The sequence below is a fragment of the Rhopilema esculentum genome, chromosome 10 (assembly GCF_057945365.1).
Source record: "Rhopilema esculentum isolate cy_ngs chromosome 10, ASM5794536v1, whole genome shotgun sequence".
NCBI lineage: Eukaryota > Metazoa > Cnidaria > Scyphozoa > Rhizostomeae > Rhizostomatidae > Rhopilema > Rhopilema esculentum.
Genome location: NC_142824.1, coordinates 14084401 through 14097089, shown reverse-complemented (window position 1 = coordinate 14097089; position 12689 = coordinate 14084401). Strand labels below are relative to the sequence as shown.

Below are 12689 nucleotides of genomic sequence, written 5' to 3'. Positions count from 1 at the left end.
GGTCCAAGGTGCAAAGTAGCATGCCTCATAATATTTTCAATTTCACCATAAGGTACCTGAACAATGCCCTTGCCACACAGAAAAACCTGAAAAAATGGAACTTGAGCCAGACCTCTGACTGTTCTTTATGTTTTCTGCCAGAAACCCTCCTTCATGTTGTTGCTGGCTGCAAAACATATCTGGAACAAGGCCGATACACCTGGCGACATAACTATATCCTAAATTTTCTAGCTACGTCACTAAAAGCTGTCAATGAATCTACCATCTACGCTGATAAGCATAAGCGTCAAATCTTGATTGGCTAGGAAAGGAATCACCGCCACGGGAATCGTCTTCGAACTGAGCCAATAAGGTTGCGAGAAAGTCTTCGAGAAGCACGTTTTTTGGCCTCATGAACCCCCTCCCTTTAAAAAGAATCTGATCACACATACAGTGGGGGAATGGGATAAAACTTGGCTATTTTAATCCAATGACCCCGACGCACATTTCCAGAAAGAGCAAACGCGCGATCTCAAGTTTTGCGAAAGTTATGGAGGGAATTGTCAAATCTTGCGCCATCGGCCTTTTCCGTGTTATCATGGTTGAATTCTGGGATTTGACAGACGTGTTTTGCTGAGTTTATTCTACAGGGAGCTGTATTTTGACGGGAAAACTATTGCAAAGAGTTTTGAATCTGTGATGGATTGGCAACAGGTATTTTCACGTGCAGCGATACTGTAAACTCTAGTCATAGAAACACAAAATGTTGCATGGGGGGTTGTAGCTGGATGAAGCAGAATGTTAATACCCACGGGGCTTTGATTACAATTTTCACATGTTTTGGTCGAAATTTAAATGGAGTGAAAACAACTAGAGTTTACTGTATCAATAATTTATAGCATAGTTTAGAGGCCTAGGCCACCTTTCTGTCTTTAGTAAAATCGATTTTCGAGTTTTTAATAATTCAAATAGGACCATTTATAAGGCCCCAGCTACAAATTTCTTGTTGAATTTGTAGGCACGATTCTCCAGCGTCCAGGTTGTCTTCTTCCACAATTTCATCATCGGTAATGTCATCATCTTCGTGCGTATTCGACGTTGGAGTTTCTTTTATGTCTGGATTGAAGATAGATTCCTTCGCTGTTGAGGCTAGGGTCTTCATGGCCTTGAGAATCTCCTCACTGCAAACTGTACATGCCCGTTTCTCTTCACCGGACAAGCATTCAGTGTGGAAGGAGTGCCCACATGTCTGGAACAATATGATGCCAGATCCTGTCTCTTGGTGTGTACAGTCGGCTAAGTCGCATTTGCTACAACGAAAATTTCGTTTAAGTTCCAGACATTTTATAAAAATTTCGTATAAGTGGAGCATATCATTTTATTGTAATTTTGAAGGCAATTATTATGAGACAATGAGACCTAGCAATAATTTGTGTTCGGTTCAAAACATATTTTACTTTGCATTTAGTTGTTATTCGATAAGTAGCTATAGATTTTTAACTTGACAATACTAAAAAAATTGATTTTGACACCAGCTCATTTTAAATAATCAGTAAAGAGTTTATTTCTAAACTTGAAATTGGCTAGGTAAATAGGACAAGGAATTGAAACAAATCCAAGGGTATATGATTTTGGATATTGTATACTTGTAAACAGTTATATTTTATATATGCACTAAAAACAATTTTTAAAAATTTTTTGCTAAAGTGTTTTTATCTATTTGGCAGTTTGCCTAGCTCTCGGTGCTACAAACCTTAAAGGATTTGGTTCCTTCCCTGCAAACTGAAATCCTACTGGTAGCACTTTCGATGAAACAATGGTTTCTCCATATATATGAGGCAGTTTCCAATATGTCATGCCTTTTTGCCGATTTGCTGGGCGATTGACTTGGGATGCTGCATTTGGCTGTTCCTTTATACTTTTTAAAATGTTGAAAATAAATTTGGATGCCTTGATTTTCAGCTGTTTGAGTTTTGAACTGCTGAAGTTAAATTTTTTTGGCCTCACAAATGCTGATGAAAATTTAGCTGATGTTGTCTTGTTGCTGTCAACTCCTTTGGCCTTTCTTGAGATCAGTTCAGCATCATCAGATTGCACTGTTTGTGATCTTAAGAGAGAGTGGAAGTTCTCCACTGGGTATTCATCAAAAGCATTGAGGCTGCTTAAAAGAGCTTGAAAAAGTGGATGATTGTTAGCCTTCCAAAACAGAATATTACTTAGCCAGACCAAAGGAGCTTTGTTATAATGATGTCTTTTGTAGCAAAAGAACATTAACCAACACCTCAACACTTCAAGTATGGTTGCCATTTTTGTTGCTGTTGAAGTTACCTGAAATAAAACCAAAAATTAAACCTATCATAATTTTACAAGCTAATAACAATTGCACAATGCAAATATATTCTTATGCAGATGTTAGGGAGAAAAGCAATTTTTTGCAATAAAACTTAGATTCTGCAAGTCAAGTGTATAAACATATGTCTAATACACAAAGTTTAATCAACTCAAGTCATCTTGAATTACTTTTTAAAGATGAGTTATACCTGGTCTTTTGGTCGACGAATGGTATGCACATTGGTGTAATCATCTATCATCAGTGTCAGGAGACATTTCTTTTCGATGGCTTCATCAATGAATTTAATGACAGTTGACTCGTGGGAATCTGCTGTTCTAATCAAGTCCCTTCTTTGGGTCGATTTGGAAACAGATATGCCAGTTTGATTTAAGATTGCAAGCCCAGATTCACTGATTCCCTTTCCTGTCATATTTTGGGCAAAAATTTTCTGGAACCAATTGGCTTTTTGGGATTGTCCATACACCAACATGTATATTATGGCCACAGCTTTCTTTTCATTTTGCTCTTTCTTGAAAGGCGTCTGGTGTTTCTGTGACATTGCTGTTGTGATGGCATGAAACAGCTTTGTTGCACCTGCAGTCCTGCAAACCTCCTGGATCTTTTCTGGCTCAAATGGAGGAATGGTTTCGCTACTTCCATAGCTAAACCACAGCTGCTCACGGAGAAGTTTAACCTCCAGTTGCAAGTCAACCCTGCTTGTTATGACCTTTTCCAGCTTGGGAAGAATGCTAGTGGGGATATAAACAAATTCATTTGATACCTCCACAGCACCTATGCCATCAAGGACTTCAACATGAACACCTTCTGTTGGTATATACTTTATCATTTCTTTTGGAACTAAGCAAAATGTTTTACCATTGATGGTTGCTTCCTCAAACAATGGCTGTTGAATCTCATCTGCAGATTGAGGTTCCTCATGGAGAACATCCACAGAAAATTCTTGCGAGCCAAAATTGCTAGCTTGAGATGATTGGCTTGATTCATAGTCTACAATGCTTTCCTTCAACTGAAATTAAGTTGTTAAAAGATAGTTTTATCTGAAGAAGAGACACACGAAAATATCAAGATGACATACAAAAAGTAGATGTTTTGAAGACCTTAGTGGAACTACAATTATTTCATAATGAAATGAAATTAGCATTTGCGTTATTGCTGCTTCATGTGTCTGAATTACCATAAATTCTCTAATAAGCCCCTACTGCTACTGTTAATCCTAGAATTTGCCCCCCTCAATTTGTTAATTTTTGCTATCTAAGGTTGCCTTTGATGTTTTATTGAAACTCATACTTTTGGTAATAATTAATTAAATGTTCAGATTTACGGTATGTCAGATTTAGGGGGGCAAAACCACTCCACTATTTCCCTTACCTAAATTTTGAAACTTGACAAGATTTTGTTTAAATAAGTTTAACAGTTTTTTCATGTAAATACTGTATTAGTGCTAGGAAGGGCCCCTCATTTTAAAATGCTATGTAACAAAATACCCTTTCCCTTCAATGCTAAAAACTTTTGTTCAAACTTTTAAATGAATGCAATCTTAGTAAGGCATTTGTTATGAAAATGTAGAGACAATTAATCAAGCATAATTGAAATATCTGTGTTTAAAGGCCTCCTTTGAGGACACACCCCTCTTATTATAATAATTATTGTGTCCTTACCTTTCTATAAGAGTGTAAAGCTTCAAAGTTAGTTGGTAGTTTGGATGTATATGTCCGTTTGTTCCAGCACTTTATCAGGCAGTCGGTACAAAACTTGTCCCTGAGTTTCCTGCTTTTTTGTTCAAACGCAGTATAAAAAACACTTTTCTGGCCAACTATGAACTTTAAATTAAGAAAAACATTCGAATTACTTCTCCATTCGTCATGTTTAGAATTGGCACATTGCGTATTATATTTTCTTCCCATTTCTGAAAATTATCAATTTCGTAACAAGCGAAAACAAGTGTTTCGATTATTTTTTCTCCACCTACAACATGTGTATGGGCAGCGGGGGTAACACACCCCGTTGTCAGGAATTCGATTTTTGTTATAAAATCTTACATTTTAAGACAATAGACATATTGTTTAATTGACAATTGACAATAGATATTTTGTTTTACCAGATGTACTATTTATTCCTTCTTGATCCCCCCGTTTGGGATTAACTGGATTCGATCCACATTTCGCGCCAAAACTGTTTTTCCGATTCGCACTATACCATCGTAAATGTCACGTGAGTTTTACGAAGTTTCCATGTTTGTGGATGTTATGTTGCGAAACAGTTATATGAATTTTGTATCACCTAAGATTATGGTTGCCAAACCAACAGCTTTGTAAGTACCATGTTTTAATTTTCTAATTAATTTGAAATGCTATTGAAGTTTACCACCCTATGGATCTTATATTTGAACGGATTCCTATTGGCGATACTAATAGGCCATATCAACATTAGCGAAACATTTTGTGCAGAGAACATTTTAAGAAGCGTGAAAAGAAATGTTCGGGGTTTAAGTTGATACTATGTTGTCATGTAGGTATTTAGATTATTCAAGTAACCATATTATTTCGTTAGATATTTATCAAAATTTACAAGAGCGATAACTTTCGCAAAACTTGAGATCGCGCGTTTGCTCTTTCTGGAAATGTGCGTCGGGGTCATTGGATTAAAATAGCCAAGTTTTATCCCATTCCCCCACTGTATGTGTGATCAGATTCTTTTTAAAGGGAGGGGGTTCATGAGGCCAAAAAACGTGCTTCTCGAAGACTTTCTCGCAACCTTATTGGTTCAGTTCGAAGACGATTCCCGTGGCGGTGATTCCTTTCCTAGCCAATCAAGATTTGACGCTTATGCTACGCTGATATACCTGGCTATCTTTCACCATGAATCATAACTGGAGAAAACCTTCGCCCTGATCTTCTCTTGAGGACTAACAACAATTACCTCTACATTTTAGAGCTAACTGTTGGCTTCGAATCCAATCTTGAGACAAATGCTACAAGAAAACACAGCAAGTATGCTCCTCTCTTATCTGGTTTACAGCGGCAGTTGAAATGTGTCTCCTTTGTTAATCTTTCTATGAGCTCTCTTGGCATCTTCGGCAATTCCTGCAATTCATTCTTCAAAATGTGTGACTCTCTCTCCATCGATCAGCAACAAAAACAGTATCTCATTTCTAAACTTTCCAACATTGCCATCCGTAATACGTACTACATATTTTGTTGCAAAAATAAGCCATGGACAAATCCGGAATTGCATCCTTTTTAACTTTAGTTGTTTTATATTTTTTTTCTCAGTTTTTCCTTTTACCTTACGATTGTTATGGTTTTTTTCTTGTAAAACCAGGCTAGCCAATTGCAAATTACCTTGTAATAGTGAGATTTGTAGTTGTAGTTTAAGTTGAATTGAAAATGAAATGTTTCCATTATAACAACAAACACACAAATCAGTGTGTTTGTTGTTGTTTATTCTCATCGCGTTTCGATGTTCCTAATACACTACTATTCTATCGATTTTTTGCCGCAAGATTTCCTCCGGAGTCCGTTGAGCAGCCTGCTATCGGGGCCTCTCCTTTATTCACATAATCACCATTTCCTGCTCAAACGACAAAGATAAAAGCAAAAAGAAACTCTTCTGAACAATAATGCTTTCTATTTCATTTTATCTGATATTGCATTTAATCGTTATAAAAAAGTTGTTTTATTTGGTATTCAAGATACATTGCAGAAACTTTTATAACGAAAACCAGCAAAAGAATCATCTACACAAGGACTGAGAAAAAACTTTTTACGTTTTAGGGAGGGGGGGAGGTTAGCCTGATAAATAAGTGCAGCAACGGCCATATTCTTCAAAATAAAAGTATTTTACATATGCTACTGGTGGTGGGGGGCAAGGCCTTGCATTTACTGGTTGTTATAATCTAAGGATGGTAAAGTACTATGTCTTGTTGGGAAATTAAAATGTTGCAACATTTTTTTGCTCAAGTCAATTGGCTAATTGAGATTAATTTTCTTGAGATTAAAGTAAAAATAATATTCCCTTTAAGGCTTCTATCAACAAGGTCCGGGTATCATAATCAAAACGTGGTTAAGTTCCAGCCAATTCAGTTTTGACAACTTTGGAAACATTCCAGACTATCCTGGTTGTCCAACATACGTTCAAAATGCAGATAATTTCAACTACTCTGGCTATTATCCCGGGAAGCACCAACATGGACGCTATTCATCAGTGTTTGTTTCGCCACAAAATGGAAAGCACCAGTTCTTTGCTATATGCAGCTCAAAATGTCGTCTGGAAATCGAGATGAACCCAAATGGATTTATAAAAGTTTTAGAGGTGAATCTACAAACCAATGATAACTGGAATGAAAAGTAAGCTTTGATTTGATATTAAATTTTTGCAAGGATACAAATGGAGCTGCTGAAATCGCAGTAGGGAGGGCTGCTGAAATCTTGACTTTCTTGTCTTAACCAATAGCCGTGAGATCTTGTTTTTTGTACCTAAAAATGACGTATCGATAGCTTCCCCGAAGGATTAATTCATATTTTTGATCTATTTATTCTGAATTTATGAAAATCAGGCGTCTTTTACGCCTCTTTCCAACTCTGTTGAAAGAAGAAGTTATTGAAAAGTTTATTAAAATTTTAGAAGAAAAATGGAATACTGCTTTTAGAGTTATACTAATTGGCATTGCCTTCTTGTTTTTGATCTAATTGGCATTGCCTTTCTATCATTTAAAGCATTAAAAGATCGTCCATCTTCAACCAACAGCAAACATGCCGAAAGGGAAATTTCTTATCGAATTTCATTCAATCTCCGATATAAATCTTGTATCGTTTTGGTACCATGTTCAGTCTCTTTCAGTAATGTCTAGCGTTATTAAGACAACTGCAAAGGTACTCGAAAATGTATAATATTGACAATTATTGTATAAAATGTATAATGATTAAGTTTTGTCCTATGGTCGGGAAGTGTTCCGTCGTTTTGCCACTCAACTGAAAAATTGTCCAATTTGTGCACACTGATTAAAAAATGAAGCAGTACAATTTTCTGGAGTACGACCAGTCGGGAAACAACTTAGCATACTCTGTGAACCAATGATATCAATTGATATTATATTAACCAAAACATACAGACTGTATGTAGATGGTGTTTTAATAGCTTTACATTTATGTCAATCCAACAGCAAAAAATCTGAATTTCAAGATCTGATTATTTGTACTCGTGTACTCTCTAAGTCACCCCAAGTATCATTATCTCTTTAAACAAATTGTATAGGTTTGCCACAATATTTGTAAAATGAATCCAAAACGTATTTTTAAAAATATGTTTTATCACTGCAGGAAATATTCAGCTGAAGTTGACTTACTAAAAGGCTTCAGATACGAAATCGTTGCTTATCACTACGGTACATCCTCTAGCACTGGATTTTTTCGCCTTGGTGTGACATTTCCTGATGCAACAGAAGTGAAGCCTATACCAAAAGCATACTTGCAAAGATCAATGGGTAACTAAGTATTTATAATTCTTTATAGATACATTCCCCTTTCGACAGAATACAGTCAAGTACTTTATGAGACTATTTAATTGAACTTTTCCTGTTGGCGAGCACTCGTGCCCATTTCCCAAAAAAACAGTCCCTACTCTTATTAAAGTATCTAAACTACCAGCTTGCCAGCAACTTGATGATGCTCCAGTGATAATGCCCGTAAATACGAATTTTGATTGAATTCTCTTACATAATGTTGAATATAATTCCCAAAGCAGCAAAGGCTATCCCATGACTGATGTAATTTTAAAGACAAAGGCTTAAGGAATGCAGAACCTTTGTACATGGAATGCAGAAGAATTATTATGCATGGAATCAATTTAACTGCTTTGTCTGTGACAAATTTTTCAATTTTGTTCGTTTCACAAAATTATAAAAATGTTTATGTATATCTGTAATCTGAACATGCGAATCTGTCTAAAATTAATGCTACTGAAAAGTTTTGAATAAATTTAAAATCAAGTCATATTACTGATAAATTTTCAATTATCTCTTTCATAAGCATATCATATGGTGATATGTTGATGCGGAAAAATGTTTTTTAAACACTCTTGGTCTTTAAATACAAACCATCAAATTGCAAGTAACACCGAAACACCAAATCAATTGATAAAGTTACCTCTGATTAATTCTAATATAGTTAAAAGAGTGAAGCTTATATAGTTTGTTACCAGTGCACACATCTTACTTTTCTCACATCATCACAGGAGCGAATGTTACCTGAAATCTAGAATCCTGTTTTGCAATATTAGGCAATATTTGATCGATGTTGATTAAAATGTTGGTCAGTTATTGGTTGAAGTCTTTAGTCTTCTCATAAAAATCTGACATTTGATAATTGCTTCTTTACATACCATGGTACTGATCCTTGTACAGACATAACATTTCAGCTTGAATACTTTTTGGCACAGGCCATCATAAACCGTTATTATTTGCAAGCTCAATGTCGTTAAATGCCCCTAGCTTGGCCATATTCTCATCCAGTTTCTATATTTTTTTGATAAGACTTCTCGATTTTCTACCAATTTATAACTCTAAGGATATATTTGTTACCCTTGACAAAAGAATAAAAGATTCTTTTTTTATTAATTTTTTTCATCTTTTCAGCACATTATAAATGGTCAGGATTGATAGCTCATAGGTATGAGAGCTTTCAGTTGGGTTACAGCCCCTATTCAACTTCATATGCGTACAGCAACAACCCGAATTATCCAAACAATCCAACGTCATTCACTTGCAAATCTACCCTTTTTGATCCAAGTCGGTATCACAACTTTGGTGACAACTATGCCTTGCGCTACATTGGATATTTGAAAGTCCCTTCAAATGGCGCTTATAAGCTCAAATTGGAGTGTGACGATATCTGTGAATTTTTCATCACCAAAAACAACGTTGAATCAAGTCTCGGAACATCTCGGAACAACGTTGAATCAAGTCTCGGAATATCTTTTTTTGTCAGGTAGGTTTGGTACAAGGTTTACTTAAAATACTACAAACGCCCAAGCTGTTTCAGTCAATTCTCGATCTATTTCCAATTCACGTCTATAGAAATGTCAAAGTTACCCTCTTTCCCTAAAAACAATATTGCATTTGTATCCCAGCCATCCTAGTTTCAAAATTGCAAGCTACGCTCAACTATGACTTTTTTCTTTGATTGTCAAACCAGCATTGTTAGAAGGAAGAGAGGAAAAACATGAATATGAATGACTAAAGTGCTGTTAGTGTTTCGAGACTTTTGACACACATTGTAGCTACCTCAAAGCCAAAACAGATCTCCTTTCCAAAGAAGGAGGAAACAGCATTTTCTTTCTCTAAATATCTTATGCATGTAAAAGTAACATACTCCATTGTGCTGCCCACAATCTGTTATGCTTTTGGGCATGCTTTGGACGATAGTAAACTTTCAAAACTGACGGTGTTATAGCCCTTTGTACCTCCATTTGTTAAAGATATTTTTCAAATTTCCAAAAAATTCCGTGTCCATCCCAAACTTGTAGTCCACTTTCATTAGGTTATCAAAAATTTTACCATTCAAGTGTTTTAGCCCAGGAAAAACTTGTTCAACACTAAGTGCAATTATCGATGAAGGCCTGTATTTTAATTGCTTATAATGTGAAGAGGTACTTTTAGACGTCCTTTTACCTGCTCCTATTTTTAAACTTGGCATTTGAGCAGCGAGCCGAAAAACATTAAGCGTGCAGAATACTTTTTCCACTCTACATCTGTATTTGGAGTAAGATCGTTAAGCAATGAGGTTTCATATTCTAACTATGAAAAAATGCCAAAAAGAATTTTTAGTGGTTGACATCATCAGAGTTTTTGTAGAAATTTGGAAGCTCAAAGGTTCAGAAACTTGTTTTTTCTCTGTTGTTTATTCCTCCTCCAGCTCGATTTGCTAACAATCCTCCCATGTAAAGTCTTAATTTGCATTCAATCGCAAGGTCTTATGCCCTCAGGAGCACATACGTGAGGTTATTAGACTCAAAGCTTCGCGTCAAAATCTTAGTCCTTCAGTTTAATAGCAATGAGCAGAACTTGTTCACGCAGTATAAAAGGTCGATAATGTAACAAAATTTGTATGCCTTATTCTAAAATGGAAAAGTTTCGTTGAGGACGCTGTTATGTGAATTTGAAAAATCAAGACCAGTAACCGGTGTATTTTAGAACTTTAGGAGAACGTCTAAAGCATCTGGGTGGTTACCTTGTTAACAAAGCAAAGGCAGTGATCGTTTCGCACATAACATAACAGATGGCGTGTTTACTAAAATCTGTTTTATTGCATTGTAAAGTTTTGCAATCTATATACTGATACCAACAGAATATATTTTTCCATTGTTAGCTATTCGAATCCGAGTTCGGTAGAAATGGATGCAGGCCAGTTATCGTCGAGCACTTTTTATCCGATCAAAGCATTTATGGCGGAAGCTGTTGCCTACGACTACATAAGAGTCCAGCATAGAGTTGGTAGCGGTAACTACTCGTCATCTTGGGCAAATATGCTTTACAATTTGAAACCAGGTTAGTTGATTGAACTTTAATAAGAGGCGTGTGCGACAAATAATCTTGAATCCAGCAAGACAAACCATAGACAAACTTTGCATAAAGTTTTTCTTTTCCTTCAAAAATCATCTACCTAACTGCTACTACCTCTCTCTTTAGGGTCTTTCAATATTCATAATGGAAAGTTATTCTGGCGTTTCTTCCCATTCTCTATAATGCATGACTCAACATAAGTCTTCGGTTCGAAACATTTGAAAAGCTCTCGATGTGAACAGTTACAACATGAAAAAGCAATCATATGTTCACTTTCAAGCAATGTTAAGCAAAACGATTTTGTATTTGCAATTTTTGTCAGTTATTTATCTATGATCTTTATTGCCCAGGGGGGGGGGGGCACTCTGCACATAGACATACAGGGGGGGGTAAGTCCAAGAAATTTAAAGGCCACCCAAAAATATCAGCTCATTTTCAATAAGACCCAAAAATATCAGTTTTACTTATTGCTTGTACCCAAAAATATCACAAATTGGAATTTTGGGTGAGATAATAAGACATAGCTGTAATTTATAAGATCTGCAATTCAAAAAAGCCGTAAATAGTTGCAGTTGCCATTGCCACACATGAAGCAAATGTTCAATTTGAATAATCACAACAATTGAAACTGAGAATAACTTCAATTAGAAGGGCACATCTTGCCCCCGCTGCATCTGTTGCAGAGGGCAGGAGGCAATTGCCCCTGTTGCCCCAGTGCTGCAGGTGTCTTTGATGTTTTCAGTCCCTTGCTAAGACATCGTTTGAATTCTCTAGCATATTTCGTGCCATATAAAGTTTACAGTGAGTACAAAAAGTAGCATTAAAACTTCCAATGATTATGGTAACATGACTCCCGACGTGACTTGAAGTGGGTAAAATAAACCTCAGCGAATTAGATCCATGAACAATACATTTGATTCGGATATGAAAATCTCACGAATACCCAAAAATATCAGTGTTTCTAAATTTGATACCTAGAAATATCAGAATTGTATCTACTATTTTCGCAGGACCTTGATATCTTTTCGATAGATATAATTGCGTGAATCATTTGTAAAACAGCACTTTTAGAAAATTAATCGTCAATATTTGCCCAATGTTGATATCAAAATTTATGGTGTGTATGAAAGAGGCAGAGGGTGTTTTGGCTATTCTAAGACCCCGTTTACACTCTCCCGTGCAAGTTTGGAACCGTGACAAAACTGTCGCGGTTCGCCCTTGCGTTTACACTAGCACTGTGGAACCGTGACGATTTTGCTCTGCTATCCGGAACAGTTTTGACCCTGCTTTGAAAGCGAACGAATTTTGTACCGTCACGGTTCCGTTTTTGAACGGGACAGTGTAAACACCTATCCGAGACGATTTTGTCACGGATTCATAAAGAGGCCTTTTGTATGGCTGTTTCAGGTAATCGAGGCTTTGATTGTGGCGTAACTACGTTCTCAAATTCTGAAGAAAAGGAAATTCTGAAGAAAAGACGACCACAGAAAAGGCTTGTAGTGTTTCCCAGTTCAAGCCTTGATTGGACTTTGCAGTTTTTTAGTCTAAAATAACACTGAAAATTAAAGCCACCTTGTCTTTCGTCCAAGTAAAGTTTTAATCGGCCTTCCGCTCCATTTTAACTCACAATAAAAATTCGATTATTGACTTCAGCGGCAAAATAAAAGCCTTGGTTGACTAAATACAGCTTCTTCTAAACAATGTTCTACCATTAAATTAAGGTCGTACCGGTACAGTGTAAACGGAACGGCTAAACGGAACAATTTGGAACCGCGACAGTGTAAACACTTGCGAACCGTA

The 12689-nt window shown here is 36.3% G+C and overlaps 3 protein-coding genes across 3 annotated transcripts in view; 1 reads left to right on the top strand and 2 right to left on the bottom strand.

Annotated features, from left to right (window-relative positions):
- LOC148959421 (protein sidekick-1-like) overlaps positions 1-12689 on the top strand; it is a 33755-nt gene that overhangs the window by 15278 nt on the left and 5788 nt on the right. Inside the window, exons 3-6 of the mRNA XM_089110393.1 lie at positions 6354-6678; positions 7651-7814; positions 8964-9315; positions 10696-10874. Coding sequence (XP_088966519.1) covers positions 6354-6678; positions 7651-7814; positions 8964-9315; positions 10696-10874 — 1020 coding nt within the window. The remainder of the gene's footprint in view (positions 1-6353; positions 6679-7650; positions 7815-8963; positions 9316-10695; positions 10875-12689) is intronic.
- On the bottom strand, positions 717-2260 carry LOC148959422 (uncharacterized). Its single transcript, XM_089110407.1, has 2 exons — positions 1733-2260; positions 717-1289 (listed from the first exon to the last, which is right to left on the bottom strand). Exons 1-2 carry the CDS (start codon positions 2248-2250, stop codon positions 944-946), a joined length of 864 nt encoding a protein of 287 aa, XP_088966533.1. The 5' UTR covers positions 2251-2260; the 3' UTR covers positions 717-943.
- LOC135687658 (uncharacterized) lies at positions 2514-5157 on the bottom strand. Its single transcript, XM_065204266.2, has 2 exons — positions 3991-5157; positions 2514-3338 (listed from the first exon to the last, which is right to left on the bottom strand). Exons 1-2 carry the CDS (start codon positions 4234-4236, stop codon positions 2514-2516), a joined length of 1071 nt encoding a protein of 356 aa, XP_065060338.2. The 5' UTR covers positions 4237-5157.

Excerpts from the sequence above, each read along its gene's own strand:
- LOC148959422 (XM_089110407.1), bottom strand. The coding sequence starts at position 2,250 with ATGTTCTTTTGCTACAAAAGACATCATTATAACAAAGCTCCTTTGGTC. Across the intron at positions 1,290-1,732 it reads AAGGAACCAAATCCTTTAAG|CAAATGCGACTTAGCCGACT; the intron begins GTTTGTAGCACC and ends TTTTCGTTGTAG.
- LOC135687658 (XM_065204266.2), bottom strand. The coding sequence starts at position 4,236 with ATGGGAAGAAAATATAATACGCAATGTGCCAATTCTAAACATGACGAA. Across the intron at positions 3,339-3,990 it reads CTTTACACTCTTATAGAAAG|TTGAAGGAAAGCATTGTAGA; the intron begins GTAAGGACACAA and ends ACTTAATTTCAG.